The sequence below is a fragment of the Halictus rubicundus genome, chromosome 7 (assembly GCF_050948215.1).
Source record: "Halictus rubicundus isolate RS-2024b chromosome 7, iyHalRubi1_principal, whole genome shotgun sequence".
Classification (NCBI taxonomy): domain Eukaryota; kingdom Metazoa; phylum Arthropoda; class Insecta; order Hymenoptera; family Halictidae; genus Halictus; species Halictus rubicundus.
The window spans coordinates 3,516,200-3,541,878 of NC_135155.1; the positions used below are offsets into that span (position 1 = coordinate 3,516,200).

Sequence of the window (25,679 nt, forward strand, 5' to 3'; positions counted from 1 at the left end):
CGTTGTAATAGTTTCACACTAGCCAATAGTTAAGGTACGCCTACTGCAGTCCACACCCAAACGCAGACCGTAGGGTTTAATTTTTAACCGTGAAACGAACCGTGATACAAGAGGTTAAGGGGTCGACGGTATTACGGAGGAAGATCCTCGTGTCCCTTATCAGAACGGTTGGTTTTTGCACGTTTGTCCCGCTGGGCGCGCCATTGTTTGCACAGCGCGGCGTTCGTGAGAAAACAAAAGGCGGCGGAAGGGGGCACAGGACATCGCGAAAAAACGGAAAAGAAAGAAATAGTGGGACAGCGGGTACTCACCGTCTTTCCTCTGTCTCCTCCAAGGCAGGGTGCCGTGAATACTCTCGACGTCGGAGATATCGCTTCCGAGCAGTTGCCTGAGCTCGGCGTCCGCGCGATCCTCTTTCGTCCTGAACTTGCCAACCTGTAATGATCAGAGGAGACATCGGGTTCACAGATGTGACCGCGTACTCGACGATATTGCAGAAATGAAAACGGAGACAAGCGGGATATTAATGCAACGGTAGGCAAGAAAAGAAATTGATTCTCCCCGCGGCAAAAAAGCAATTTATTCCCCTAGCCGGAGGGTGAGGTGCTGGGGGACAGAGAGGTACAACGGCGGCGGCGGGGAGGGAGAAACAGGAGAGAAAGAGAGATAGAGGAACACACAGGGAGAGGGGAGGGGAGGGGAGGGGGAGAAGCACCATAATGCCCTTCACGCTCCGATAACTGTATTTGATGAGAGCGGAGGCCGGTGGCTTCGAAAGATTTTCAGCGACCACGGGACCGAAGAAAAATATGAGACCCGGCGTGTAACTCACCTCTGTGATCATCTTCCCCCTGGTCTTATTTCTTTCACGGTGATTGGCTTTTTTCTCGAGCTGCTGTATCACCCGTTCACGGGTGGTTCTGTACTCCAACGCGAATTCGGACACGATACGGCAGAACTCGTTCGGCTTGGTGTCCTGCACCCTGTGCAACGGGGTGCCCAGCCAGAGGATGAATTTATGGAATCGATTTACGATCCGCCTGTGCACGATACCCAGCACGATTATCCTCTCCGCGCAGTCCGCCAGGAAGTCCGACATTCTGAATGAACAGAGAGAGAAACACACAGAGAGTGATAGCGGTAACGGTCGAGAACCCCGCCGTTAAAACCATTGTTTTCTGTCTTTCCGGGAGAAAAAAAATGAAATAAATCCTGCTAACAAACTGTGCTATTCGGTGATACTCCCCACCCCCTTTTTTTGTTTGGTTTCTGTTCGTTTTTGTTTTTCGAACGTTTTGTACTCGGGTGTCCGCTTCCTTTTTGCACGCGCGCGTGCGCGGTCCGTTTAAAATTCAAGCTTCGTTTGTCCCGACTCTTTTAGCGTGCCCGTTTACATGTATCCGGGACGCGGTGTTCGGACACATGACGACAATTGTTTGTTTCAAGAGCACGCGCGTTTTCACGGACGCCATTGCGTTTCTTTCAGCGACTTTGCGAACGACAGACGTCTCTTTCGGAGATTGATCTTTACGCGTTTCTGACATGCGCAGCTTTGCAAGATGCATGGAGATGTACGTTAACAAGAAATAACAGAATTTTTATTTTATTTTCACAACGGGAAAGCGGGAAATGTTTTTCTAATTTTGAGCTTGGTTGAATAACACCGCAGCCTAGCGATTATGTTGCGAGTCCGTCCATTGCGTTTGATAGAAAGGGAATTGAACCAGGAAGATAGGGTTTGAAGATTTTTCGTTGATCGATGTTTTCTCACCAGGTTTCCGAAATTTTGATTCGTTTCTACCATACATGAATTGTGTCTGTTATTATAGCTAACAGTAACTGAACTGCGCGTGATTGAAATTAAAAGCGACATAGTGAATGGATGCAATTTATAACGATAACTATCTCGTAATAATCTGATTTCGTGTAACAAACGTTGAGACAGCAGAGAAGTCGTCCCGGGGACGGTTAAATAAATTTGCAATCGTTACGGTGCCAATAGAAAAGTAATTAACGTTTAAATTCCGAGTGTAATCAGTTCTGAGAAGCGCTGTTAATTTCTTGCGCCAACGCTTGCTTCTGGAGGGAGGCAAAAATCGCGTGTCCGGTTAGGAGCTGAACCGTTGGCCACGAACTAACAACAAAAAAAAATATATATATATAGTTAACAAGTCGGAAGCATGGTTTTCAGCATCCCACTTCCTCGAGAACAGCGAACTAGAAACCCGATCGGCCAGCGAGCAAATGGCCGCCCCGCCGTAAAGCCTTCTTCAGCCGAGACTATATGCACACGCGTATCCTTAAAACACGGGCCGAAACACTCGTCGTAAAACATCGCTCGGCTAACGAGTAATTATAAAATGAAGACGCGGTCAATCAGCCGTGGCGAATTTTTTGCATGAAAAAAATCCCCATTACTTTGGACAGTCGGCCGGTGCGGGTATGGCTGGGGGTCCAGGAAGACGATCGAACCGGACGAAACGAGCCCCGAGACAAAAACGAATTAACCCGACCAGCATTTAGGACGCCCCGTTACAGTTAATTAGCATGGGCACGCGAGGCACGGCGATATTAACGAGTCGCTTCGCCGTTCGACAAAATACAGTGGCCGGCAAGAAGTATCTCGAGTTTTCCCTTTCGAGAAAAAGTATAATATTCAGACTGCTACAGTTCCGTAAAAAGGTATCGTACAGCTTGTAAACTTGCATTCATGTAAATCTTGCAGTCTTCAGTTTCATAATCCGTTGTTAACCCTTTGCACTCGAGTGGTGTACCCTGAAGCGCTACTAAAAATTGTTGCGGCATTATTTCACAGAAATTACAAAAAATATTACAAAATATTTGTTACATTACAAAATTTATATTAAATAGATTACTAAACATTTAAATATCATACAATGTGGAAATCGGATCAGTTCCGTATGAATAAAATTAAAATATTCTAAGACGGAAGAAAAATTTAGTTTTAGAATTAAAATAGCGCCGAGTGCAAAGGGTCCAATTTCTTCTAGGATGTTTCGTAGATGTTTTACCAAAAATAAATAAATGAGGAACAAGGTTCGTGTACAAAACCTCCTGCTGTATCTTATATTATACTGACAAGTTGGCGGTATGCTTTTTACTCGAAGCTGAGTAAAACAACCGAGGACGATCGAACATCAAGTTTTAGGGGATCGTTGCAAAGGGGAAGATTCGATCTTCAAATTTATGGCAGATCCGAACACGAAAAAATATTTCCTGTGCTTTCAGAAACGCTTCAGTTTGTAGAGCTTTCAAGAAAAATCGCGTCTTCAGTTTTCCATCTGGCTGTATCGTGAGAAATCATTCTAGAGGAAAAAGAATGATGAATTTTTGGAAGTTGAGGCTTCACACTTTAAAATGCGTACAATCTCTTCTCTTACAAAACTATTGTAGTGGACACCCTACAAAAATTGATTAATGTAATGATTAGTTGGTACAGGGTGAGAGTATCTCCGACGCTATAAATAATAGCTTATTTACTTTCGAGAATTGTCCGATTTTATTATTACATTCCACAAGAATCATTTTTCCCAATCTATTAAGTACCGTTTACAAATTCGAGAAAGTTTGATTTCGATCAATACCCAATTGAAGATACAGCAAAAAATTTACTGGGCGATTTTCCCCTACGTTTCTATGCTAGCCACTGCTTGTAAGTAAATTGCAGTTAAAGAAATACATTTCCTAGCGTTTGTGGGAAGCTGTTGAAATCAGGTGTTCCGTATTAGCAATCTTTACCTGTGCATCGGCCCTCGGCAGGATATGAAACGTTACTCGAGCAACTGCTACGCTACTTACGCGCCCCTCCCCGTCCCTTCCTCGACCCTCCACAACACCTCCCCTCCCCTCGCCGACGTCGCAATTAAGTACGAGATTTGTCAGGTCCCCGGCACCACTATTGTTCCCCCGTTCGCGGCGAACTGTAAATACGATTAAACGCGTCCTAACGCATGCTCCGGGGACAAAGGAGCTCGTAAACGGGCGACCTTAACGACGGCCAAGAGCTGCCCGGGAACAATACCGAGAACATTCGGACTAATTCCCGATTGAAAATCCATTTCTTCCGTTGTCCGCCTCGTACAATGGGCACCGGGGAGGATTCAGGGCGAGAGCGATCGCGGAAAGATAATTTCGATGATTGTTTTCATGGTTATCGGAATCGACGGGAAAATGTACACGAAAGCGTCACAGACAACTTCTCCGAATGTAATGTCTGTGTTTTGCAATATTTTCTGAAATATTATTATCACTAGACTCCGAATTGTAAGCATTTTTGACAAAAATGAGTGTACACACGTCAAACCAAATCTCTATTACGGTCCGTTCGACGTGTATACTCGTCGTGAAAAATATAAAATTACCATTGACTATAAAAACTCGAAATTTTAATAAAATACAATAAGAATATTATTATAAAATAGGACCACTAAAAGATAAAATTTAAAAAAATAAAAAAAAATAGAAAAAAATTTTATAATAGGACCATTTTGCCTTACGTTCTTTTTAGATTTTAATTCCGCACACTGTGGGGGGGGGGGGGGTTTAAAACTAAATTCCACGCTTAACTGGTTAAAACAGTGAAAAGATTAAAAGACTAAGAATATTAACGTATCTTATTTTCATTACATTGAAATTATTAGTGAAAGATATAAATTTATATTTACCTCCTGCGTCTTGCGATTGATGCGCAAACTTTTTATTTTGCATAAATATCCGGAGTCTAATTATTACCGTACGAAGACACAATTGAAAATTCGTATTATAAACAGACGATTTCATGAAAAAATGAGGATACCTTGTCTCTTCGATAATTTTACAAATTCAAACGTCTCTGTTATCATTGAAAACATTTTTTCGTAACTAAAATTTTCATGAAAATTGAAACCTTCCCCATACAACGATTTTTACAATTCTGTTTTCCAAATATTTTAGACGCACGATACGTACCTACGTACGTTCATCAACTTGATTCGATGAAAGGTTGTAACGAAATCAAATACACTCGATAAAGTATAGTCAATACAGAGCACAGAAAAATATTGGAAAACAAACTTCACGTTCCGCTGTATCGCAGTTGATACACGTACATTACTTTATTTCTGTAAATTCGAAAATTTTGTTTATTCCCTCCGGGTTTCATCTATTTGCCCATGTTAAAAAGAAAATATTAATACTGATTGATCTAAATAGATTCTTGTACACGACCGGCGAAGCAGTTACGTAAAAGCGACGTTTCCAATTTATGAATATCATCCGATCGAGCAGATTGCGCTCTGAAATCTGATTCTGGCCAAATCCAGCTTGATTGGATTATCATTTAGATTACAACAGGATGTGGTCTACATGTTTTGCGCACAGTTTAAACAAGCAATTAAAATTCACTCTCGGATGCAAACAAAAAAACGTTAAATGTGTTTTTCATCGACGCGGAAGAAGGAGACCCAACTTTAATCCCAATGTCTTCGTTAAATATTAACAGAAATTGACGCCGTTTTTTTGTCGACGGTTCGTGATATAATTCGAGGACCAAATTTAGCCGTATTAGAATGTTAATGCCCATCGATTATATATCGATCTGATGACGTAGCGTCGCTTTTAATTATCACCACTAAACAGTGCTTTTAAAAGTGTAAAGGTCTGTGTTTAAAGACAAAATCTGAAGGAAAGAAATATTGACTGAATTATGTTTACGTTTCTCAGCGACCAAGGGACCTCATCTTCTAGCCGATAATTGTCCGTGGCCAGACCCGTGTTTTGGACAATTATCCAGTAGACACTGTATTGACGTGTTAGAGTGCTTAATGCGAAATTAATCAGTACTAAGCATTAAATAAAATAAAATTCGGAGTAAGTAACAGAAAAGGGGTAAAGGGGGATAATATAAAATTTGGAGTAAGTAACAGAAATGGGGTACGCTAAGCAGTATTCAATAAGGAATATTTAGGGCCACGATCTCCGCGAGGTTAACAACTGCGGCCGAGAAAAAGAGACAAAAAGAAGAGACGAAATAGTTTTCGATATACATAGCTGACTTACATAGATAACGCCTGGGGGGGGGGAGGACGAGCACGAACAGATAAGAGAGCTCCGTAGATCCACCGCGGAACTCGAAGTAGGAACAGGATAAGGTGAAATAGAAAAAGGATGAGGTAAAAAAAGGAGTTAACGGGACCGGGCAGGAAGTCGGACCAAAGAAGGAAGAAATACGCTTCGAGTAATTAATGGTGGCGCCATTTGGAGCGGTGCCAGTTTCGTTCGTGGGAAAAAGTCTGTCGCGAGTTTATCGAACATTTCTCGGATCTCTTTCGAATTTCGCGGCGGAAGTTAACAAGAAAGGGGGAACTCGAAGCCGTAGGTGTCCGGCCGGTAATCGAGAAACCGAGCGACGCGGACCAGCCAGATCGAGAACACGTTTCCGACAGGTACTTACTTAACTTTCATCATGGTGGAACCGTCGTGTTTTGCGATCAGCTTCAGGTGGTCCCAGGATGCCTTGCACTCGCTCTCCAGTTTGCCGATGTTGGACGCCAGCTCGTCGAAATCGATCTTCGAGGCCCTCGTCACCGCTCCGATCTAAACATTCGCGTCGATCACGATTATCAGATAATCCTTGCGAAACAATCGTCAAAAATCTACGAGGTGTCTCGGGACAGGATGTGCCAGACGAGAAACTGAAGGCCCATTTTTCTTCAAAAATGCTACGAATCGAAACCTCTGTAGAGACATTAAAAAAATATTTTGTCAATGAATTTTCCACGGACTTGAAGATCGAATCCTCCCCTTTGCAACGACATTTTACACATTTAGGTACAATTCTTTGTCACAGTTTTATAGAACAAAAATGGGGACCATGCTCAAAGTTGCCTGCACACCTTCCATTTAAACCTTAACAAAAGGACTAAAAAAACGCTTTTAGCTTTTGTATTTTTGTTTTTAGAGGCGCTTTAATTGGTAGTATATTCGAGAGAAATGTCTTCAGTTCTCCACCTGTCACGTCGCGCGAATTGTTTTACAATTAGCAAAACTGAACGATGGTTAGCAAAAATAGAAATCAGGAAATTATCACGGATTTCGTTTCGCTTATTCCGTTTATTTGTTTATTTCTCGTCATTAATAAAAATATGACCATTTCAATATGCCATGCTAGCTGTCTCCAAGGACAACATCTCACAATTACAATACGAGTACATGCAACACCTCCATGTTTTAATTTTGCTTCTGACAACGTTCGTTTGTAATCACTCTCGACTGTCGTTGTAAACGGACTTCACGGTATTTGTTTAAGCGAAATTATCAAGTTAATAATTTCGCAAGCGCGCGGCGGCCGAGATCGGTGAAGTGAATTTTTCATTTAAAACACAAAGGGGGAGTAACAACGAAATTCCGCCAGGCGGAAATGTTTAAACAGTTGCAACCTCTTTGGCATCGGCAAATTGAAAAGGATTCGCGCGAGTATTCCGCGGCGGCCTCCAATTAAACGGGATCCGGTGTTAGCGGATCGCGCGGCATGCAGAATTTCACGGAGCAGCGTTTCAAACAGTTTCCGGAAGAAGTTGGCTGGCGACATAGACGCGCGCGAACTTCTGGTCGCGATTTCGCAAATGTAGCACCGGTTAGGTTATTCCGTCTTGCGGCGATTGGAAAGGCTCCCCTCCCCCCTCCCCCTTCCCCGTGCAGCGCAGTGTGGGAAGAGCAAAGGGGTCGGGCGGAGGAGCGGGGTGTCGAAAGGGGCACGGGGGTGAGACTAAAGTTTTATCCGGAAGTAAAGCGGCGGCACTCACCTCCGAATAGAGATCCGTAGAATCCGGAAACTTCTCCATCACCATGTGGCAAAGGTGATGAAGCAGCGAGTGCTTGTGAACCGTATCCTTCACTTCAGGTACTTTGGCGAGGTATTCCAGCTGAAAGCCCTTCACCTGAAAAAGGCAGAGAGAGAGGACGTGTCAGCGTTACGCGACGCCCGGAAACTCGTGTGCCGGCTAACTTCGACCCTCCAGGCTTCTCAAGCCGGACGCTTCCGGCCACTTTCCCCGTCTAACATAATTCTCCCGGAAACCTGCAATCGATATCCGCTCCTGTTCCCAGTCCTTTGGGATGCCGTCCGAGTCGCCCGTTCGACCAAACTCTTCGTTTTTATCACCGGAGTTATTAACGAATTTTTCCTCGAATTCAAATCTCCCAGTTATACAGAGTGTCCCAGGCCAAAGGGGGACACCTACTGCCTGTGCCACGCTGGGACTCTTACCGAAATGTAAAATACCGGTATTTATCGGTAATTTTTATGGTTTCCCATGTTACGAGCCAGGGCTGCGATCAACGCGAGAGGCCGGCAAGGGGGTTATTACCCCTGGAATATGGTTTCAATTTGTTACTTAATTTTGAAATCTTTGTCGATTTGAATTTAAGATTAGTAAGCCTCGTAACTTATATATAATTTAATTGATACAATCCGAGCGGTAAGATTGTATCGTGTGGGAACGTTCAATTATTAAGGGTTGTAGATTACGCGAGTTAACAAACAAGACAAATATATTCAGAATTGAAATAATTACAAGTGTTGTTTTTTGTGTCGCGAATGAATTTAGTGGGTGTACAATTGGAGAAATTGTTACCTACGATGCACGGTTTTGACGTACTGGCAATGCGGGGTCAGAGAGCAATTATTGAATGCCAAATAGAATATATACGGAACGAACGGAATCTATAAGGTTACGATTTGATTCGAAAGGGACTTTAACCTGATCTCACTAGAATTGACTCTTACGCGTGTAAAGCGACGTGACTGCACGATTACTGATACGCTACTGAACCACTTCTGAATCACGACTGAACCAAAGATGATGAAAATGGACGGGTTTATATACCTTGGAAATGAAAGGGATACTCTGTTCAAGATTTAATGTCACGTAGGGTCACAATCACATTTTTATCACTTCTAATGAAAAGCAGGCTTATCGGAGTCTTAATTAACGGATGCTAGAAGGGAGTGTCTAATGATTTTCATATAAAGAAGGCATACAGTATCTTCCATCAATAAAAGGGGTCTGTTGGGACGCTTTTCGTTCTCAGAAAAGAGATTAGAACTTCTAATCGAAATGAACGTGGAAAACGTCTCCATACGTAACACCCAATTACCCTAATAAAATTGATGAAGATATTACGTTAACAAATACCGAAACTGATATACTACAACCTAATATTATACAGGGACCCTTATCGGAGGTATTAAACAAATTAATAAAATAACATATGGAACTACGACTGAATTATACGAAGCTGCAACGAGTTCCGAAATAAAAGAAAGGAAACACGTTGGATCGCAAAGGGTTCGGAAGCTTGTTCCCGAACGGCCACCCGGTATATCGACCGGTGACTCTGGTAGCGCTCGCGGAGTTCGCGTGAAATTCTAAAGGAAAATTTAACGAGCTGAATAACAAATTTTATTCAACCTGGGGTCGGTTTTTGCTAATTTGCCGGGGACCACGTCGGAAGAGCCACGGTTCACGTCAGGCTGCGAACGCCTGCGGCCGCGGCCGCAGTCGCAGAGAGCCGCACGACGACCTCGATAAATGAGCGTGGCGTGTAAAAACACGGCGAACAACGACGCGAAGGAGCGATAAGAAATGATTAGTCGCGCGGCACCAAAGAATCGCAACCGGCTAATATATTCGTACGGAAGCGAACGATGATGAATGAAAAGGGATCGCCCCGTCCGGCGTCCGCGTCGCGGATCAGCTGAACATACAACGTCGCACCAGTGTTCGTGCGAATCTACCATTTGTGTGATTTCAGATCGTCCGGCTTGCACCGGACACGACAGCCATCGCGGCCCTGTTTGCGCACCGAGCCGGTCCGAGCGTCGTTTGCTTAGTTTAAACAACAATTTTCGTTATTAATGTTACTTGCACAGTTCGAACGGCACACTTAATTCTGCTGACCGGCTATGTATTTGTGTACGGGCAAACGCGTAATTTCGAACGAGCGAGGTCGCTCTGTATTCGAGCAATTTTTTCATTCTGCATTAGGAGCATCGATGGCGAAGAGGAGATCGCGCCATTCAATTTAACGATCAGATAGCGAGGTACAGGCTGCAGTTTAAACACTGATCCATTTTTGCTTAGTTGCAATTATCGAAGTTGTGGAGGTATTTTCCTAGGAAATAACTGAGTTTCTGTGCTCTTGTCATTTTTACAAACGTCGGAGACTATCTTTGAATCGTGTGAAAAAAAATTGTAGAACATTCGAAAAGGTTTACTCTACCATTTGTGTGCTCGTTTAAAACAAACATGTCGAAATAGTTAAAAATAAAAAATATTCTCCCATTTAAACATGTTGTCAGAAAATATGAATCAGATGTAACGTAACCTTTGGTGGAGACCACCGCAAATTCCGCCATCTTGAGCACAAAGAGGGTTCCTTTCAGTGCGACGAATGGCGAAAATGGCGGTCAAAACCGCACAGACCGCACAAACGCAAATCGTGCAAGCCGAAACAAGTATAGCCTACGTTTCGTCATTATCGAACAAAAGGGAAACGCGATAGATCAAGAGCTCCCGATTTCGGTAGCATGGCAGCCGTCCAAGCGAGCCGAAACCCGGCCCGAGCCCGAGAGCCCGAGAGCCCGGACCCGGTCCGTTGCCTTTCTCTCCCGTTCGTTCTTTCCGTACCATCGGGCAACGGTTACACGAAAATTATCGACGCGGATGGATATCGATTCCGCGCGAACGGCGTCTCCGACGGACGGATTAAGCGGATATCATTTGGCTGGCATTCAATACCTACCTCATTTCCGTTGAGGAATATCCCGATCGAAAGGAGCGTGCTCAGAATCCCGCGGAACGTTTTATTCACTCGGAGGGTCTCCATTCCCTGCTTCAGATCCATCAAAGGTTCCGCAATTTCCTGAAGTCACAAAGGTGGTTCGCGATTATTTTCTTTCGCAGCCGCGACGGCGGCGGCGGTGGAGGCTGACGGCTCCTCGTTGTGTCGGCCTGCCGATCGTCCATTTTCCACGAATTCGGTCGGGGCAACGAGCCTACCACCGACACTGTTTGCTTTCCCCAGAGGCGGTGACAACCACGACGGAAATCATTTCGGCGCACATTCGTTGCGCCCTCACGGTCAAAGCAGCTTCTCGAGAGATCGACGCGGTAATAAGGAAAAATCCTGTCGCCTCGGAACCGTTATCATATCGATTCCGGCTCTTCAAACGGCCTTGAAGAACCTCTCTTCTGAACAACAATCGAAACTTCCGTCTATTATTTCCATCGATTTTTAAATTATACTTCACAGATAAAATTAAGATATTTATTCCTAGGTTCACTCAGTGGCATGACAAGTTACCTTACAAATGGCAAAAAGTAATAGGTCAGAATGGAAAATATGTTACGGACTACATCTACGAATAACACTTAAAAACAGTGCAACTTTTTAAAAATTGGAACGAACGACTTGAGTTTTCTTTGAAACGTTAACTGAACGTCTAAACGTTTTGAGAAAATTGCAATTGGTAGAAATTACGATTGTTTTTTTTTAGTTCTACATGTTCCTTAGGTGGTTACAAGTTTAAGAGCCACACAATATCATTGAAATTTCACTAACAATGAATACGGAGAGATTGCAGTCCATATTGCATTCCACAATGAATATAGAGAAATTGCAGTAAAAATTTGTATGGTAGTATATACACCCAATATCAGTTTTAAATCACTATTTCCAAATGTTCGGGAAAAAATGTTTCCATACAAGTGTCAAGCAGTTAGAACCATGTTACTTCCACATAAATTAATTTTTTTTATAAACATGTCTCCTATACAATGCCATCATTGTCAATAACACAATAATGAATTTTTACCGACCCTGTGCATTGCTTAAGCACGGAAAGCCAGTTTGAAAAGCGGAGAGCGCGCGCTCCCATAAATTTAATAACCGAATATTAAAATTCTTTTCGATTGGCGAGGCGAGGCGGAGTTTATCGACAGGTTTACGAGCGGAGAACGGAAAGAATTTGGAAACGAAAGCTTTCTTTCGTTTTCATTACGTAGTCTGTCCAATCGTTAGCGGGAACGGCGACGCGCCGTAAATGCAACGTTACACGAGAAGCTGCATGTCATTCCGGATGCAAATTCTATTAAGCAACGTCGAATACGAATGCGCGCGTAATAGCGATCGAATTGGCCCGTTATTTCTCACGAATCTCGTCTCGAATTCCACGGAGATAGTCCTCGGCTGCGACGAGGAAAAACGCCAGGTATGCGGGGAAGGAAGTCGCGGGTGAACGTTCCTCGCATAATCGCGCGATTTCTTCGCCGTGAACACGGCGAATACCGATACGCGATCGTGCTTTTAGAACGGGACGTGCATCAACTGCGTCTCGAAGAACTGGCGCCTGGCTGGAGGGTGTGAAACACTTTGACCGGGATATCCAACGGTTTTCACCGTCGCACAGCGGGACAAATAAGCAATCTAGCTGGGAAAAAGTCATTTCAGAAAATATATATATACAGTGTGACCCACGAGCTCTGTCCACTTGAATATCTTGGTTATTTCAAACAATACGAGAAAATGTTACTTACAGAAGTTCCAGAATTTACAGTAGGGTTTCAGAATCTACATAATATGTTTTTTTTCAATGGAATGTACAATTTTTTATGCTCGATTACGATAGAACGAATACAATACAATTACGAATTGGCGTATTCTGAATATACAGGGTGGCCCACATAACTCTGAACAGCTCAATATCTCGAAAACTATGCCATCGATTTTAAAGTTCTTAGTCTTAAATTGCATGGAACTGAAGGGCCTTTCTGACTACATAAACGTGAAGTGGCCTCCCTTCCCCTTTAATGGGGGAGGGGAGGTACCTTTGTAATTTTAAATCGAACCCCCTATAAAATGTTACATATTTAGATTCTACCGGAAAAAACAAATCAATTTTGTCTGAAACATTTTTTTGTCAGATACTTCCATGATGAGATATAACAGTTTGAAGTTTCGAGTTGTAGGTACTTGAAGCGCTCGGAAATAGCGTTATGGAATTATACGCGCTTGAGTCCTTTGCTTATTCGTGAAGAAATAAAATGTACTTTAAATTAAATGTTCAAAATGTCCACCACGGGCTTGTAAACATTTATTTACTCGAAACATCAAAGTTGTTCTAACATTTTTTAACATTTCGGGCGTCACTGAAGCTCAAGCGTCACGTATTCTTTGTTTCATATCCTCTTTCGTCGTCGGTGGTTCAAACATAACTTTGTCCTTTACATATCCCCATAAGAAAAAATCTAATGGTGTTAGATCGGAGGATCGAGGAGGCCATTGACGAGGTCCCCCACGACCTATCCATTTGTTCCCAAATTTTTCGTTCAAAAATTGCCTGGTGATGATTGCAAAATGTGGAGGAGCGCCGTCTTGTTGGAACCACATTTCTCTTTTAACGTGCAGTGGCACATCTTCCAAAAGCGCAGGCAAATGATTTTTTAAGAAATCACAATAACTTGCAGATGTTACAGTTTCTTGAAAAAAATAAGGTCCAATCACAAAATCTCCTATTAGGCCACACCAAACATTTAAAGACCATCGATGTTGAAAGGGAACACATCGCATCCAATTTGGGTTTTCCACGGCCCAATAATGCAGATTATGTCTATTTACATGCCCTGAATTCATAAAAGTGGCCTCATCGGAAAAAAGTATTTTGCACAAAAAGACGTTTTCCACAACACCCTGCAGCCACTCACAAAATCTTACGCGGTGATCGTAATCTGCTATCGAAAGCTCTTGTGATAAAACCATGTGATATGGATGATACTTTTGCCGTTTCAAAATTCGTTGAATTGATGAAGGACTAATATGTGATGTTTGTGCAAGTGTACGTTGACTAATATGAGGATTTAATGTAATTGCAGCAAGAATATTGGCACTATTATTTTCATTAGTGACAGCTTTACTAAGCCGCTTTTCTAAATTATGAAATGTTGCATGACATTTTTTGATCCCATAACGTTCAAAAAACCACTGCTGCACGCCGATAATTTTTTTGGCATTCACCTAACGTTAATAACATATTCACTTCTGTGTCAAAAGTAGCCATAATCACAATGTTTCTGCTTGAATAACAGCTCTAAACTGAAAACGTTTTCATAGATAAGTGAGTCAAACTCAAGAATTGTAAATATTATTGTTTGTGTTTCTTCATGAATAAGCAAAGGACTCAAGTGCGTATAATTCCATAACGCTATTTCCGAGCGCTTCAAGTGCCTACAACTCGAAACTTCAAACTGTTATATCTCCCCATGGAAGTATCTGACAAAAAAAAGGTTCAGACAAAATTGACTTGTTTTTTCCTGTATAATCTAAATATGTAACATTTTATAGGGGGTTCCATTTAAAATTACAAAGGTACCTCCCCTCCCCCGTTAAAGGGGAAGGGAGGCCACTTCACGTTTATGTAGTCAGAAAGGCCCTTCAGTTCCATGCAATTTAAGACTAAGAACTTTAAAATCGATGGCACAGTTTACGAGATATTGAGGTGTTCAGAGTTATGTGGGCCACCCTGTATATCGTTGCTGAGATATTTGACTGTTTCCACTCTATTACTTTCATTACGGAACGTATTCAAGGATATGCTCGCTACGTCAAATGTAAACATTGGTAGGCTTTGACGTCTCCCAGTGTCAGTCAGTTTCTCAGTTAGTGAACATTAGATAGTCAATAGGTGACTCGAAGAACAATTAGAGATGCTTCTAATTTATGGAGAATGTAAGAGAAACGCAGTTGTGGCTCGAAATTTGCATATGCCCTCACACAAGATTTTTGAAAGATTGTGTAAAAAATTGAAAGAAACTAGAAGCCTCACTATTCGTAAGATGAATCGTGAAAGGCATGTATGTAGTGATGAAGATAATGAAATTAATGTTGTTGCAATGGTACATCATAATCCTCATATCAGTGTACGTCAGATTCAGCGCGAATCTGAAGTCAGCAAAAGTGGTGCATCACGAATTCTCACTTGTCACAAATATCATCCGTGCCACATTAGCCTTCACCAGAAATTACATGACTGGATTATGAAAATCATGTTAGATTTTGTGGATGGTCTCAAGAGCAGCTACAAATCAATCCACTTTTTTTCTCTTTAATACTATTTACCGATGAAGCTACTTACCAGCACTGGGCGTGTTAATTTACATAACACGCATTATTGGTCAGTACAAAATCCTCACTGGCTACAAGAAATTGACCATCAACGACGCTGGTCCATTAATGTGTGATGCGGAATCATAGGGCAACAAATAATTGGGCCTTATTTCATTGACGGCACTTTTACTGGTCAAAAATATGATACGTTCTTAAGAAATACATTGCCAAAGTTATTATAAAACGTGTTATTAAGCGTTCGTCAGACAATGTGGTATCAGCACGATGGATGTCCAACACACTACGCTCGAAGGGTGAGAAGTACACTTAATGAAATGTTGCCAAATCGATGCATAGAACGCGGTGGCACTATTTGCTGGCCAGCACGAAGTCTATATTTAACAGCCCTAGATTTTTTCTTGTGGGGAACATTGAAAAATATTGTGTATCGAAATGCACCAACAATTCCGGAAGATATGAAGCAACGAATTATCGCAGCGTGTGCTACAATAGACGCTCCAACAATAAGACGTGTAAGAGACGCAACAGTTCAAAGACTACAACGTTGCATCGCTGCAGACGGCCGACATTTCGAACATTCTTCATGAAAACAGTGAAATATCTCAGCAACGGTAAGTTTTAGGACGAATACACTAGTACTTTTATACTCGGAATACGCCAATCTATTGAAATCGAGCATAAAAATTTGGACATTCCATTTAAAAAAACAAAGGTGACCTCTATATCTTCTCTACGCATCCACTTGCAAGAATATCATTTACACCATATTATGTAGATTCTTAAACCCTACAACTTCTGTACGTAACATTTTCTCGTATTGTTTGAAATAACCAAGATATTCATGTGGACATAGTTATTGTCCCACCTTGTATAATACACACTCACACATTCCCACTACACATTCTCTGCATGGGTGAAGGCATAGAGGGGATTTCAAGGTCACCTTGATTTTTTGAAATGGAAAGACCTACTTTCTGTATCATGAATCAATAGACTATCGAATTCTGAGTAAAACTGTATTGACCTCCATATGTCCGAAATCTAATAGTTAACGAGATATTATCGAAATAATTTTCTTTCTTCTTTGCATAATATCTCGTTAACTATTAGCTTTAGGACATATGAAGGTCGACGCTTTTATACTCAGACCTTAATACTCCATCGATCTATGGTGTAAAAAATGGGACATTCCAATTAAAAAAATGAAGTTGACCTTCATATGTCCTTTACGCGTCCGCCTAGAAAAAAGCTACTAACATCCGATTAATGCCCCCTTGAAACCAAGCAAGTTCCATCTGATGCATTTCTTCTTAACACCAATAGCAGCCGAGTTATTCAGGTGGCCTGTTTCTGGTGCCTCACCCTGTACGTATATACAGGTATGTATGTATATACAGCTAGTTTAGCAACTATATAAGTTGTGTCGCAAATAATTCGGTAAATTCTCCTAAATACGAAAACTTGTATTTTATGGGATTTTATGTCTGACGAAATACTGAATTATACTGCGTAATTGCGACTTCAACCATCTGATAACGTCGTTCTCCAATTCCTTCGAAAGCTGTGCGCTGCAAGCCATTGTTTGGAATGCAGAAAAAGCTGGTAATAACCAGGTGCCAAGTCGGGGCTGTGGATCGTTAAAAATTTCGCAGCGACATTACTGCAACTCTTGAACTGTTATCAGATGCACTAAATCACGAACGGTAGAATTTTTTAACGACTGACTTCAAGAAGCTGGCGAATCAACGTTAACCCCTTCCGTAATGATATCGAGTCAGACTCGGAGTGAATATTTTTCGTTCAGTTCGTGGAAAATATTGGTGAGATAACAGAGAATATGTGCTCGAGTGTATAAATATTCACAGTGCTGCGTCACGCTGCTTTATGAAATTCTCAGTCTACTTATAATCGTTGATCAGGTTACTCTCGCTTTTAATCAGATTATTTTCGTAAATTTCACTACTTACAAATGTGTATTAACAATCGAAGTTTATTTCACCCGATATTTTCAGTTTGTCATGGTCATCGCTTAAGTGACCGCCGTTACCCCGTTCTCTGTTATATGGACGTACGATCGGCTGACTTGCGACACAACGAGTCGCGCTCCAGGTTATCAATATTTTGCGGCGGCTGCTTACCTTCTCCGAATTCTCGAAGTCCAACTTGAACGCCCAAAGTTTCAATCTGGCAGGCAACTCCGAGATGGAGGCCAAAGTTAGAAGAAACTGCTCGGCCGATCCCAAAGGTAGGTCAGGATTGGCGGCCTGCGCCTCTTGTATCCTCGACCTCTCCTCCTCGGTTGGCAGCATCGTCAATAGTTTCTGTCGTGCGGGACGTGAGAGGGAGAGAGAGAGAGAGAGCCAATGGGAGAAGGAGAAGGAGCGAACGAAGAACAGAAGCGAACACGAAAATTAGAGAAATCAGAGAAAACACGAACAGAACGGATGTGCGTTTCAACTGAATTAGGGGACCCGATTTGTGAACCAAGGATCGTGACTGCCGCTCGCTGCTAGAGCTCCCGGTCAGAGGATTCGAACGAAATTGGGATCGTGACGAGTACTCGTACTTGCTTCCGGGGAGAAACACAAGGAACAGGAAGAGAGAAGTGTCAGAAAGGTCTGTTCGACGCTTCAGAAGCTCGACGTAGTGTTATTATTTGTTATTAATCGATAGTCCTCGACAAAAGGACGATCTTGACGACGCTCAACGACGTGGATATTGCGGATATGAATTGAAAATTCGTTAAATTTAAAATAGAGAAAATCGAAGGTATCTTCTCACTCCGTTAAAATTAGCGCAGACAGAAGATTCACATAACTGTAAGATACACAATTGTAAGAATTTTTTACACGAAGTGATACGAGTTCAAAGGTCGATAATTTCTCAGTCGCAATATTTTGTATAGAAAAACATGTACTCAGTCCCAGAATATTCGCGTGTAGTAAATCTACTGTCACACTAATTATTTATATTTTAAGCGCATTCTATTGTTTCTCATACTCTGCTATATCAATGAATAACCATGAATTCTCAAGAACAATGCCATATTTATGAAAAAGTTCAACAACGTAACAAGTAGACCGTGGGACTTCTGTCTACAAAAGAAATGTTGAACAACGTGTCTTCGGAGTCTAATAAAAAGAGAAAGATGGTTCTCACCTCGATACCCTCCCGGTTCATAATAGTGGCGTCCATCTTCAAGATGGCGGTTTTAATCGATCTCGGCGGCGGCAGCTTGGTCATCCCGATGTTAATGGCGTTCGATCGCTTATGGTCCAGTACGATGATCTCCTTGTTCTTGTTCATCTCTTGCTGCTTCTACTCGGCGAATAAAAAACGAGACTGTTAATGGCCGACATCGGATACAACGGCGAGGACCAACTTAATAACATGTCCGTTTCAATCTATTCTCGTGTTTTGTTTAATTACGCTGCAACACTCAAAACCGTGAACTAAACTCAGTACCAACACCGTGCACGAGTGGTTTTCAAACGAAATACACGTCGGTCTGCGTGAAATTATACAGGGTGTCCAAAAAATACATTTCTGACACACATATTTAATAATCTAAAAGGCCCTCATTAGGGATGTGTGCGGGTATCCGAAAAATTGAAATGCGACATTAGATTGGAAGGTTATGGAATAGCGTGATACCGATTAAAAATTTTTGGGATCGGCAAACTTTCGAGATCTCGACCCGACCCGAACCCGAAATTTCGGGTACCCGCACATCCCTTTATTTCGCGAGTCAAGGCTCCGTTTTCGAGAGATTAGTAATTGAGGAGTTGATTTCTGAAATCAAAACTTGACAATTTCAACTGCCATCATCTCTGAAGCGAAGACCCGATTTGGAAAATAAACTTTTCGAGTTTTCGCACGAGGCAGTAATGTTCCATTGACTTTTCCAGGCCACTCTGTACGTTGAACAACCAAGTGCACGTGAAATATTTGATCCGAAAGGGATGTAGAACGAAAATGCGGAGAGATAGGAGCGCGATGGTAATGTATCCGTTGTTTCTGCGGATCAATCAGCGGAGGGTAACATTACTATCGCTGGAACGAAATTAGGGTGGCCGGAAACGAACCGTGTACAACATAATGGCCGACACTACGATGTTGCCGCCAGCGATACAAGGAACAGAGGTGCAAGCTACGATGGAAAATGCGATCGGTTATAATAATAATAACATGCGATCCGACGGCAGAGTTCAATTACACACGCAGAAATGAAAATAGGCTAGCCGAGCGTAGAGCGTGAAAGGATTGTAAAATAACAAACAGGTAAGCTCGGTCCGCGTAGAACAATGTAGAAACGCGTCGATTGATATCAAAATTTTTATTTCGCGGGAGCCTTTGCAAGCTTCGAACGCGGTTTTCAATACGTCGCGGAGTACTAATTAAAAATGCGTTCGTCCCGTTGGGAATTCTATAATGACGTCCGTAATCAAGAGACGCGTTTCTTTTCATTATCGAAATCGATGTTTTCGGACATTTTTTCGAGGCTGATTAATTAACGTGCAGGAAAGTGAGAGAAGAAGAACAATTCGGCAGGTTGATGCGGGATTAGAGAAAACCGGCGTTAAGTGAAGTTAAGAAATTAGGACTCACCTCCTGTAAAATTCCATTGCATGCCATTTCGTTCATTTTTCGTGCGAGCACCAAGAATATTGCAAATAATACAAGAGAAGATTAGTCGTATTGCATTAAACCACCATGACCAACCACCCAACCGCTATCCGCCGTATTATTATTCGCGATCGTAATCACGGGATATCGTTATATGTAGTTGCAGACGCATATTAATTTACCAAGTGTTATTGTTAAAGTTACTTCATTAAAGCTAACGGAACCGGTAATATTATGCCGCGATTGCGATCGTTCGTGTGGAACGGTTTTACCATAATCCGATGCGAAGATTCAGAACAACCTGCGAACGCGAACTATTGTCTGCGACATTTGCAATTAACTACCCTCCCGTCGCTGAATTTCTAATTAAATTTCGAAGGATCTTCTGCGAACTTCTCGATCATTCGAATTCGTCGAAATGCTGACAATTTCAAAATAGAAATCTCGGGGTATACATTTAATATCATACGAGTCAATTTATCGGTAATTAATATAACAAAGGAAGGGTTATTAAAAATAAAGGAAGAATTATATAATAATAAGTTAAAAGTGAAAATGCACGAGCGTTCAGCGTAATTCTCAAATATTCATTGTTCTCACAATTTTTCCACAACGAACATTTTATGAAGAATAACAATAATAAATATATGTCGAACGTGTTAAATTTTGTTGTAGGAATCGTACAAAAGTTGAGCGGCAGTTTCAGCGAAACATTGATAGAAAATAATGAAGTTATTACAAGAACCGCACGCCGAGATCCCATAAACGAAGTTTTAACAAGTGCTCCGCATGAAAAAAGTTTTTCAACCCCGAGTGGATAAATAATGCAACAGTGCCCTTCCCGGTTAACGATCCGCAATAATCCCTCATTAACGATAATTGTAATTATGCTAATTATATTTGTTCGGCTCTAACTGGCATACATAATTACCAGACTGCGGACGCATGCGTAAATACAAATTTTTATGGATTAATTGAAAGGGGCCGGGATAAAAGAGTAATCGATTTGGAAATAAAACGAGAGGATAAACAATTTCTCTTGTGGTGTCCACGACGCTTAATCATTCTGTACAAGTATAAATGCATAAAATTTGTAGTCGAATAATTATCGTTATACGAAAATGTCCTGGAACGTGAAAAATCGTTTTTGAAAAATCGTTTTTAACCAGCTCTCGCACGCATTGACTTCATTACTCGAGAGAACGCTGCAGTCAAATCTCGCTCGGTTCTGTCTCCAAGACGGAATAAATCGCACAAGGCAGTCAATATTTATAACCAATATTTACAGAGCAAATTCCGGGCCCATCGAGCTTCATTAAATTCACAATAAACCAAAACGAAAGAAGAAAAACCGGGAGAAACAACTAAGAACGTGCCAGAGAGCCTTCCCGGCATTATTCGCTCGTTCTCTTTTCCCTGTGAAGCCGTCGGGTGTTCCATAATTTTTCTCGATTCACGCCGTCTCTCTTTCATCCCCTTCGCATCCGATCTCTTTCTCATCGTCTCTCTCGCTCTCTCTCTATCTCGAGGAAGTCTCGTCGGACTCTTTAGCCAGCACTAATTATTACCGGACCCCGGCCTGAATCTAGAAGTTCAAAGAATGAACAGCGAGAAGGAAGAAGAGCTATAAGGAGGAAAGAGAGAGAGAGAGAAAGAGAGATAGTATAGAAGAAGCACAGTATAAAAGGATAGAAAGCTGGTACGAAAAGGCGACGTTGTATTAGCTGTAGAAATTAATCCGTGGCTCTCGCAATTAATCGATTGCAACATTACTTTAAAATCTTTGGTTCTTAGAAATGCACTGACACTCTTCAACTAATTTCATTTATCTACTCTTCGAAATTGCAATTGTCACAAATGTATAAAATCCGCAGTCAGTAATGTGTAACGTTTGACATTGCGTCTCGAAAGAACATTGAATGCTCAATGAAAAATTATTTATTGGCCAATCGAGTATTTCGATTGGTTAGAAATAAATGGTTCGTCAAGAGAATTTGTCAAGAGTCGCGTCAAAGTTGGTCGCTATTGGCTCGAGACAAGTCGGGTCGCGGCAAGAGAGGGGAGATAAAACCGGCATGTAATTACGGGAGTAATTAACGACAGGCCGAGACCCGTTCAAGCGGAATCTTTGAACGCGGTCGGCTATGGGAACGATGAAAAATTTTCCTACGGTTTTCCCTGATGGAAAACGCGGTAGGAAAAACGCGTGGCCGAGAAACGAGAAGCCGATATCGCGACCGCCGAGGAATTAATGCCCGTGCGATATGACGCGCCGCGCCGCCGTCCGCTGGTGAACGTGATTCGATTTCGATTTCGATTTTTTATCGAGGCGATCGTTCGCACGCGAGAACGGCAGCGTCGCGTTAGCGCGTCGACTGCCTCCGCAGATTTCGCGTTGCAAATATTGAACGTCTTTCCCCTGCCAGTTCTACAATATCTTTTTAACCCCTCGCGGCTGCTGTAATTAGAGCTGCTTCGTCGCCGATAATGTTCTGCACGACGAAAGAAAAATTATGTTTATTTTGTACCTTCGTTTAGACTGCTCAGAATCGGTCCCTGTTAGTGAAAATTGAGATATATAACATAAAATTAAAGGAAAAAAATATAACTCCGCCGCTGTGATTCAAATAAATTGATATGAGAAATTAGACTTACAACTCGTTTTACGTTGCATACTTGATTAAATTCGAGAAAAATGGTGATATGGAGTGTTAATTTTAATTTTAGAAGTCAAGGTTACTTGCAGGTCACTTGAAGGTTGTATCGCTAACACGATAAATTGCTACAATACAAAGAAATATTACTACTGATGTTGTGGAAATATTACTAGTAATATTTCAGTAATGTTGCTGAATGTGACGTTGCTTTTCAGTAAGCGTAGCACGGAAATCTGAATGGGGCAATTTCAACCCGTTTCCACTCCTAGAATTAATGCAAATTTTATTTCCTTTCAGAATGAATTTAGCGAATGAAATTTTGCAGATATGGAGCTTTATAGGTACTACAAATGTAAAAAATGTCTGTCAACCCAATTAGGAGGGACCAAAAGTTTTAACGAGGTGAATTTTTTCGTTCGACTATGTATTCCAGTTTTCCGGTGTTAATTATTCATACGCAGCCGCGGAATGACAAATCGTCAGCGTGATGTATCTGTGACGGTGACGCTAATGAGAATCAATGCGACGTCTAACCGCGTACGCGACACGCAGATGCAACGGCACAGAATGTATTAAACAGAAGTTTCCAAGTCGCACCACTTAATCAGTATGATTTATGATAGCTTTATACCACAGATTCCTATTTCACGTGTCGTTTTACTACAGTACAATCCCGACGCTATATACACAAATGCTAATAAGCAGACCATGGATTTTTATGCAAAATAATTATTTTCTGCTCATGCTGCACGAAACAAGAGTCATTTAAGAATTTCTTTCCCCCTTTGACAATTTTAGTAAGACTGGTCGTAGCAGTATTTATGTGTGTTATTATTGCAAAATAAAATAAAATGTCCTCTGTAACTGTAGTTGTTTTATACATGATTATTGATGCTTCTACCCGACTTTCTACTAGGCTGGATTTTCCTTCATTTTAAAAACTGTAAAATTTGTAATACTAATTCTGAGAATTTCTAGATTAAAAAATAGGATGGGTGGTCATATTCCTACCGTCTCCTCTACCAATAAAAAACTAATTCTTGCCCTCTCTCGCTGTTCAACTGAAAAATTGTACATTCTTTTTGTCAGGAGCTCGACGCAATCGGAACTGCGCTTGTTTTCGCGTCAAACAATTCCTTTCATGTATACTTCACAAGCCGAGCCGCTGCCCGTTTTCCTAATTGCTCCCCCGTGGAAGGGCATCCGACTAAAAAACCTCGTGACCGGCAAATGCGCGAAAATAATACGTAAGAAACGTTGCCAACTGTACGGCGACAAAGTCTTCTCTTTACACTCGAGGAGCTCATCGCTGAACCACCGGACGCAAAGGGGGCCAGACAACAACGAGGACGGGAAGGAAGAAGAGGCGAAAACAGGGGTTGGGGAGGGTGGGGGAACGCAAATCCTTTGAGCTCGTTGACATTCGTAGCTGACCAACAGCGTAATATTTTCCATTCTACTACCGCCAGCGGAAGGAGAACGGATGCTCTTCCGCTTTAGAATTCCTCCAAAGCCGAGAAACTTCAACTTCGTCGTGGCCCCTTGACGATACGCAAACAATCGGCCAGGTGAATGTTAACCCTTCAGAGGCGACGTCTGCACCTCGTACCGACTCCGAGGAATATTTCAATGCGTTATTGTTCACTTTCCAGAATTTGAAGATAGGTTAAATATCGCAAAGTCTGAAGCATCGAGAAGCGTCCGAAAAGTCGTGACCAGTGTCCCACTGTAACCCAGTGTAACTTGCAATTATTTTCGCGCCTAAGCAACATTCGTTCAGCGATAAACACGGAATCGACGGATTCCCGCGGGGAAGATGAAGGTAAAGGGAAACGCGAGGGCGAAAACGAGCAACGGGATTTTTATCCTCCTAAGCCTCGACAAACGTTTGCACCCTCGCCGGCGGAAGACGCGCGAACGCGAAAGCTCTCGGGATTCAACGGGACACGGAGAAGTGACGCGAGTCGCTCTGTTATTCTATACGCAATCGAAAATAGAACCGTTTAAGGGCAAAGCGGTTTAAGGGGGCCAGGCAACCCCCACCCGCTAACGGGCTCGGATTAAACGCGTAATCCGTGTCAAAGGCATCGACAGACCCAAGCCTTAACACGCTTCCTGGCCCTATCATCCCTGTTCGAGCGACAGCTTTAGCGTTTACACGTTTGTAAGTGGTATTAACGGAATCTTCGTATGGTCCTCGACGACGGATTAACACTTTGCCTTATAACACCCGCCCCAAGGCCTCGCGCAGCGGCGAATTTCCTCGGAAACGTCGACGATCGTTCCTATCGTTGCTGTCTGTTACAAGCGGATTTGTTCCGAGGATTTCCTGATCCGCATAATTCCATTTAACGATATTAATTTTTACCACGGTAGAAAACTACCCTTACCGAATTACAAAAACGAAACGTATCGGTGAGACAATTCTGTGTAAAAATTTTTGTTTCGAATGATTCCTTTTTATGAAAAATAATGTTCTTCTGATTTACATGACACATTTACATGTTTAATTCACGATACTTTATAGAATCTCTATTATCCGTACTGATAGAACAGTTGTCTTGTTACAGTGCTAGGCTAAATCCTGTTATAAATGAATCTCTAGATTGAACTTAATCTATTCGGATAATGGGGAATTCAGATATCGTCAGTTCGGATAATCGAGCTCCTGGAATGTTTAATAGTCACCTAAAACACAGAGTTGAATCACTTTCAGACCACGATAAACTGTATATTTATTTTACTATGTATTTAGGATCACGGAACTTAAAACTTTAATATTCAGTAACTTTTCCAACATTATTGCATTAATTAATCTACGGCCTGCATTCAGACTGTCGACTTTTCAAGCAAACGTGGACTTCCATTTAGCAAATTATAAAAGTAGCTTGAATGGGGCAGAGATCAATTTTGTAGATGCGATAGGAGCAATTGGATTGAAGCGATCGAAAAAGGGGGAATCGTTTGATTATAATTAAAATTTACAGAGAACTAAAAGCCATTTGAAAATAAAATTAGGATCAATGGAAGATGGCGAGACAGTTTGTCATTAAAGTTTGAAGTTTAAATAAAAATCGAGGCGGGCATTGTTAGAATATTTCAGAGGACAGTTAAGCGTGCATAATCGAATAAAATAGTCGATGGATTTAATGGATCGACGAACGCGTTGATGCGTCTCGTATGTTAATTCGAGCAGCCAGTCCTTGTTCTGTA

General features: G+C 41.9%; 1 protein-coding gene across 9 annotated transcripts in view; it reads right to left on the reverse strand.

Annotated features, from left to right (window-relative positions):
• Fhos (Formin homology 2 domain containing) overlaps positions 1-25,679 on the reverse strand; it is a 390,895-nt gene that overhangs the window by 32,737 nt on the left and 332,479 nt on the right. For 8 of the 9 annotated variants that reach the window (XR_013082596.1, XR_013082595.1, XM_076791248.1 and 5 more), the window contains 7 exons: positions 18,343-18,501; positions 17,322-17,504; positions 10,804-10,923; positions 7,803-7,937; positions 6,452-6,594; positions 833-1,100; positions 312-435 (listed from right to left, as the gene is read on the reverse strand). Coding sequence is in view for 7 of the 9 variants with exons in the window: in XM_076791248.1 (XP_076647363.1) it covers positions 312-435; positions 833-1,100; positions 6,452-6,594; positions 7,803-7,937; positions 10,804-10,923; positions 17,322-17,504; positions 18,343-18,501 (1,132 nt within the window). In the remaining 2 variants the exon portion in view is untranslated. Of the gene's footprint in view, positions 1-311; positions 436-832; positions 1,101-6,451; positions 6,595-7,802; positions 7,938-10,803; positions 10,924-17,321; positions 17,505-18,342; positions 18,505-25,679 lie in introns of those variants that run through there. The other variant, XM_076791251.1, reaches the window with a different exon arrangement.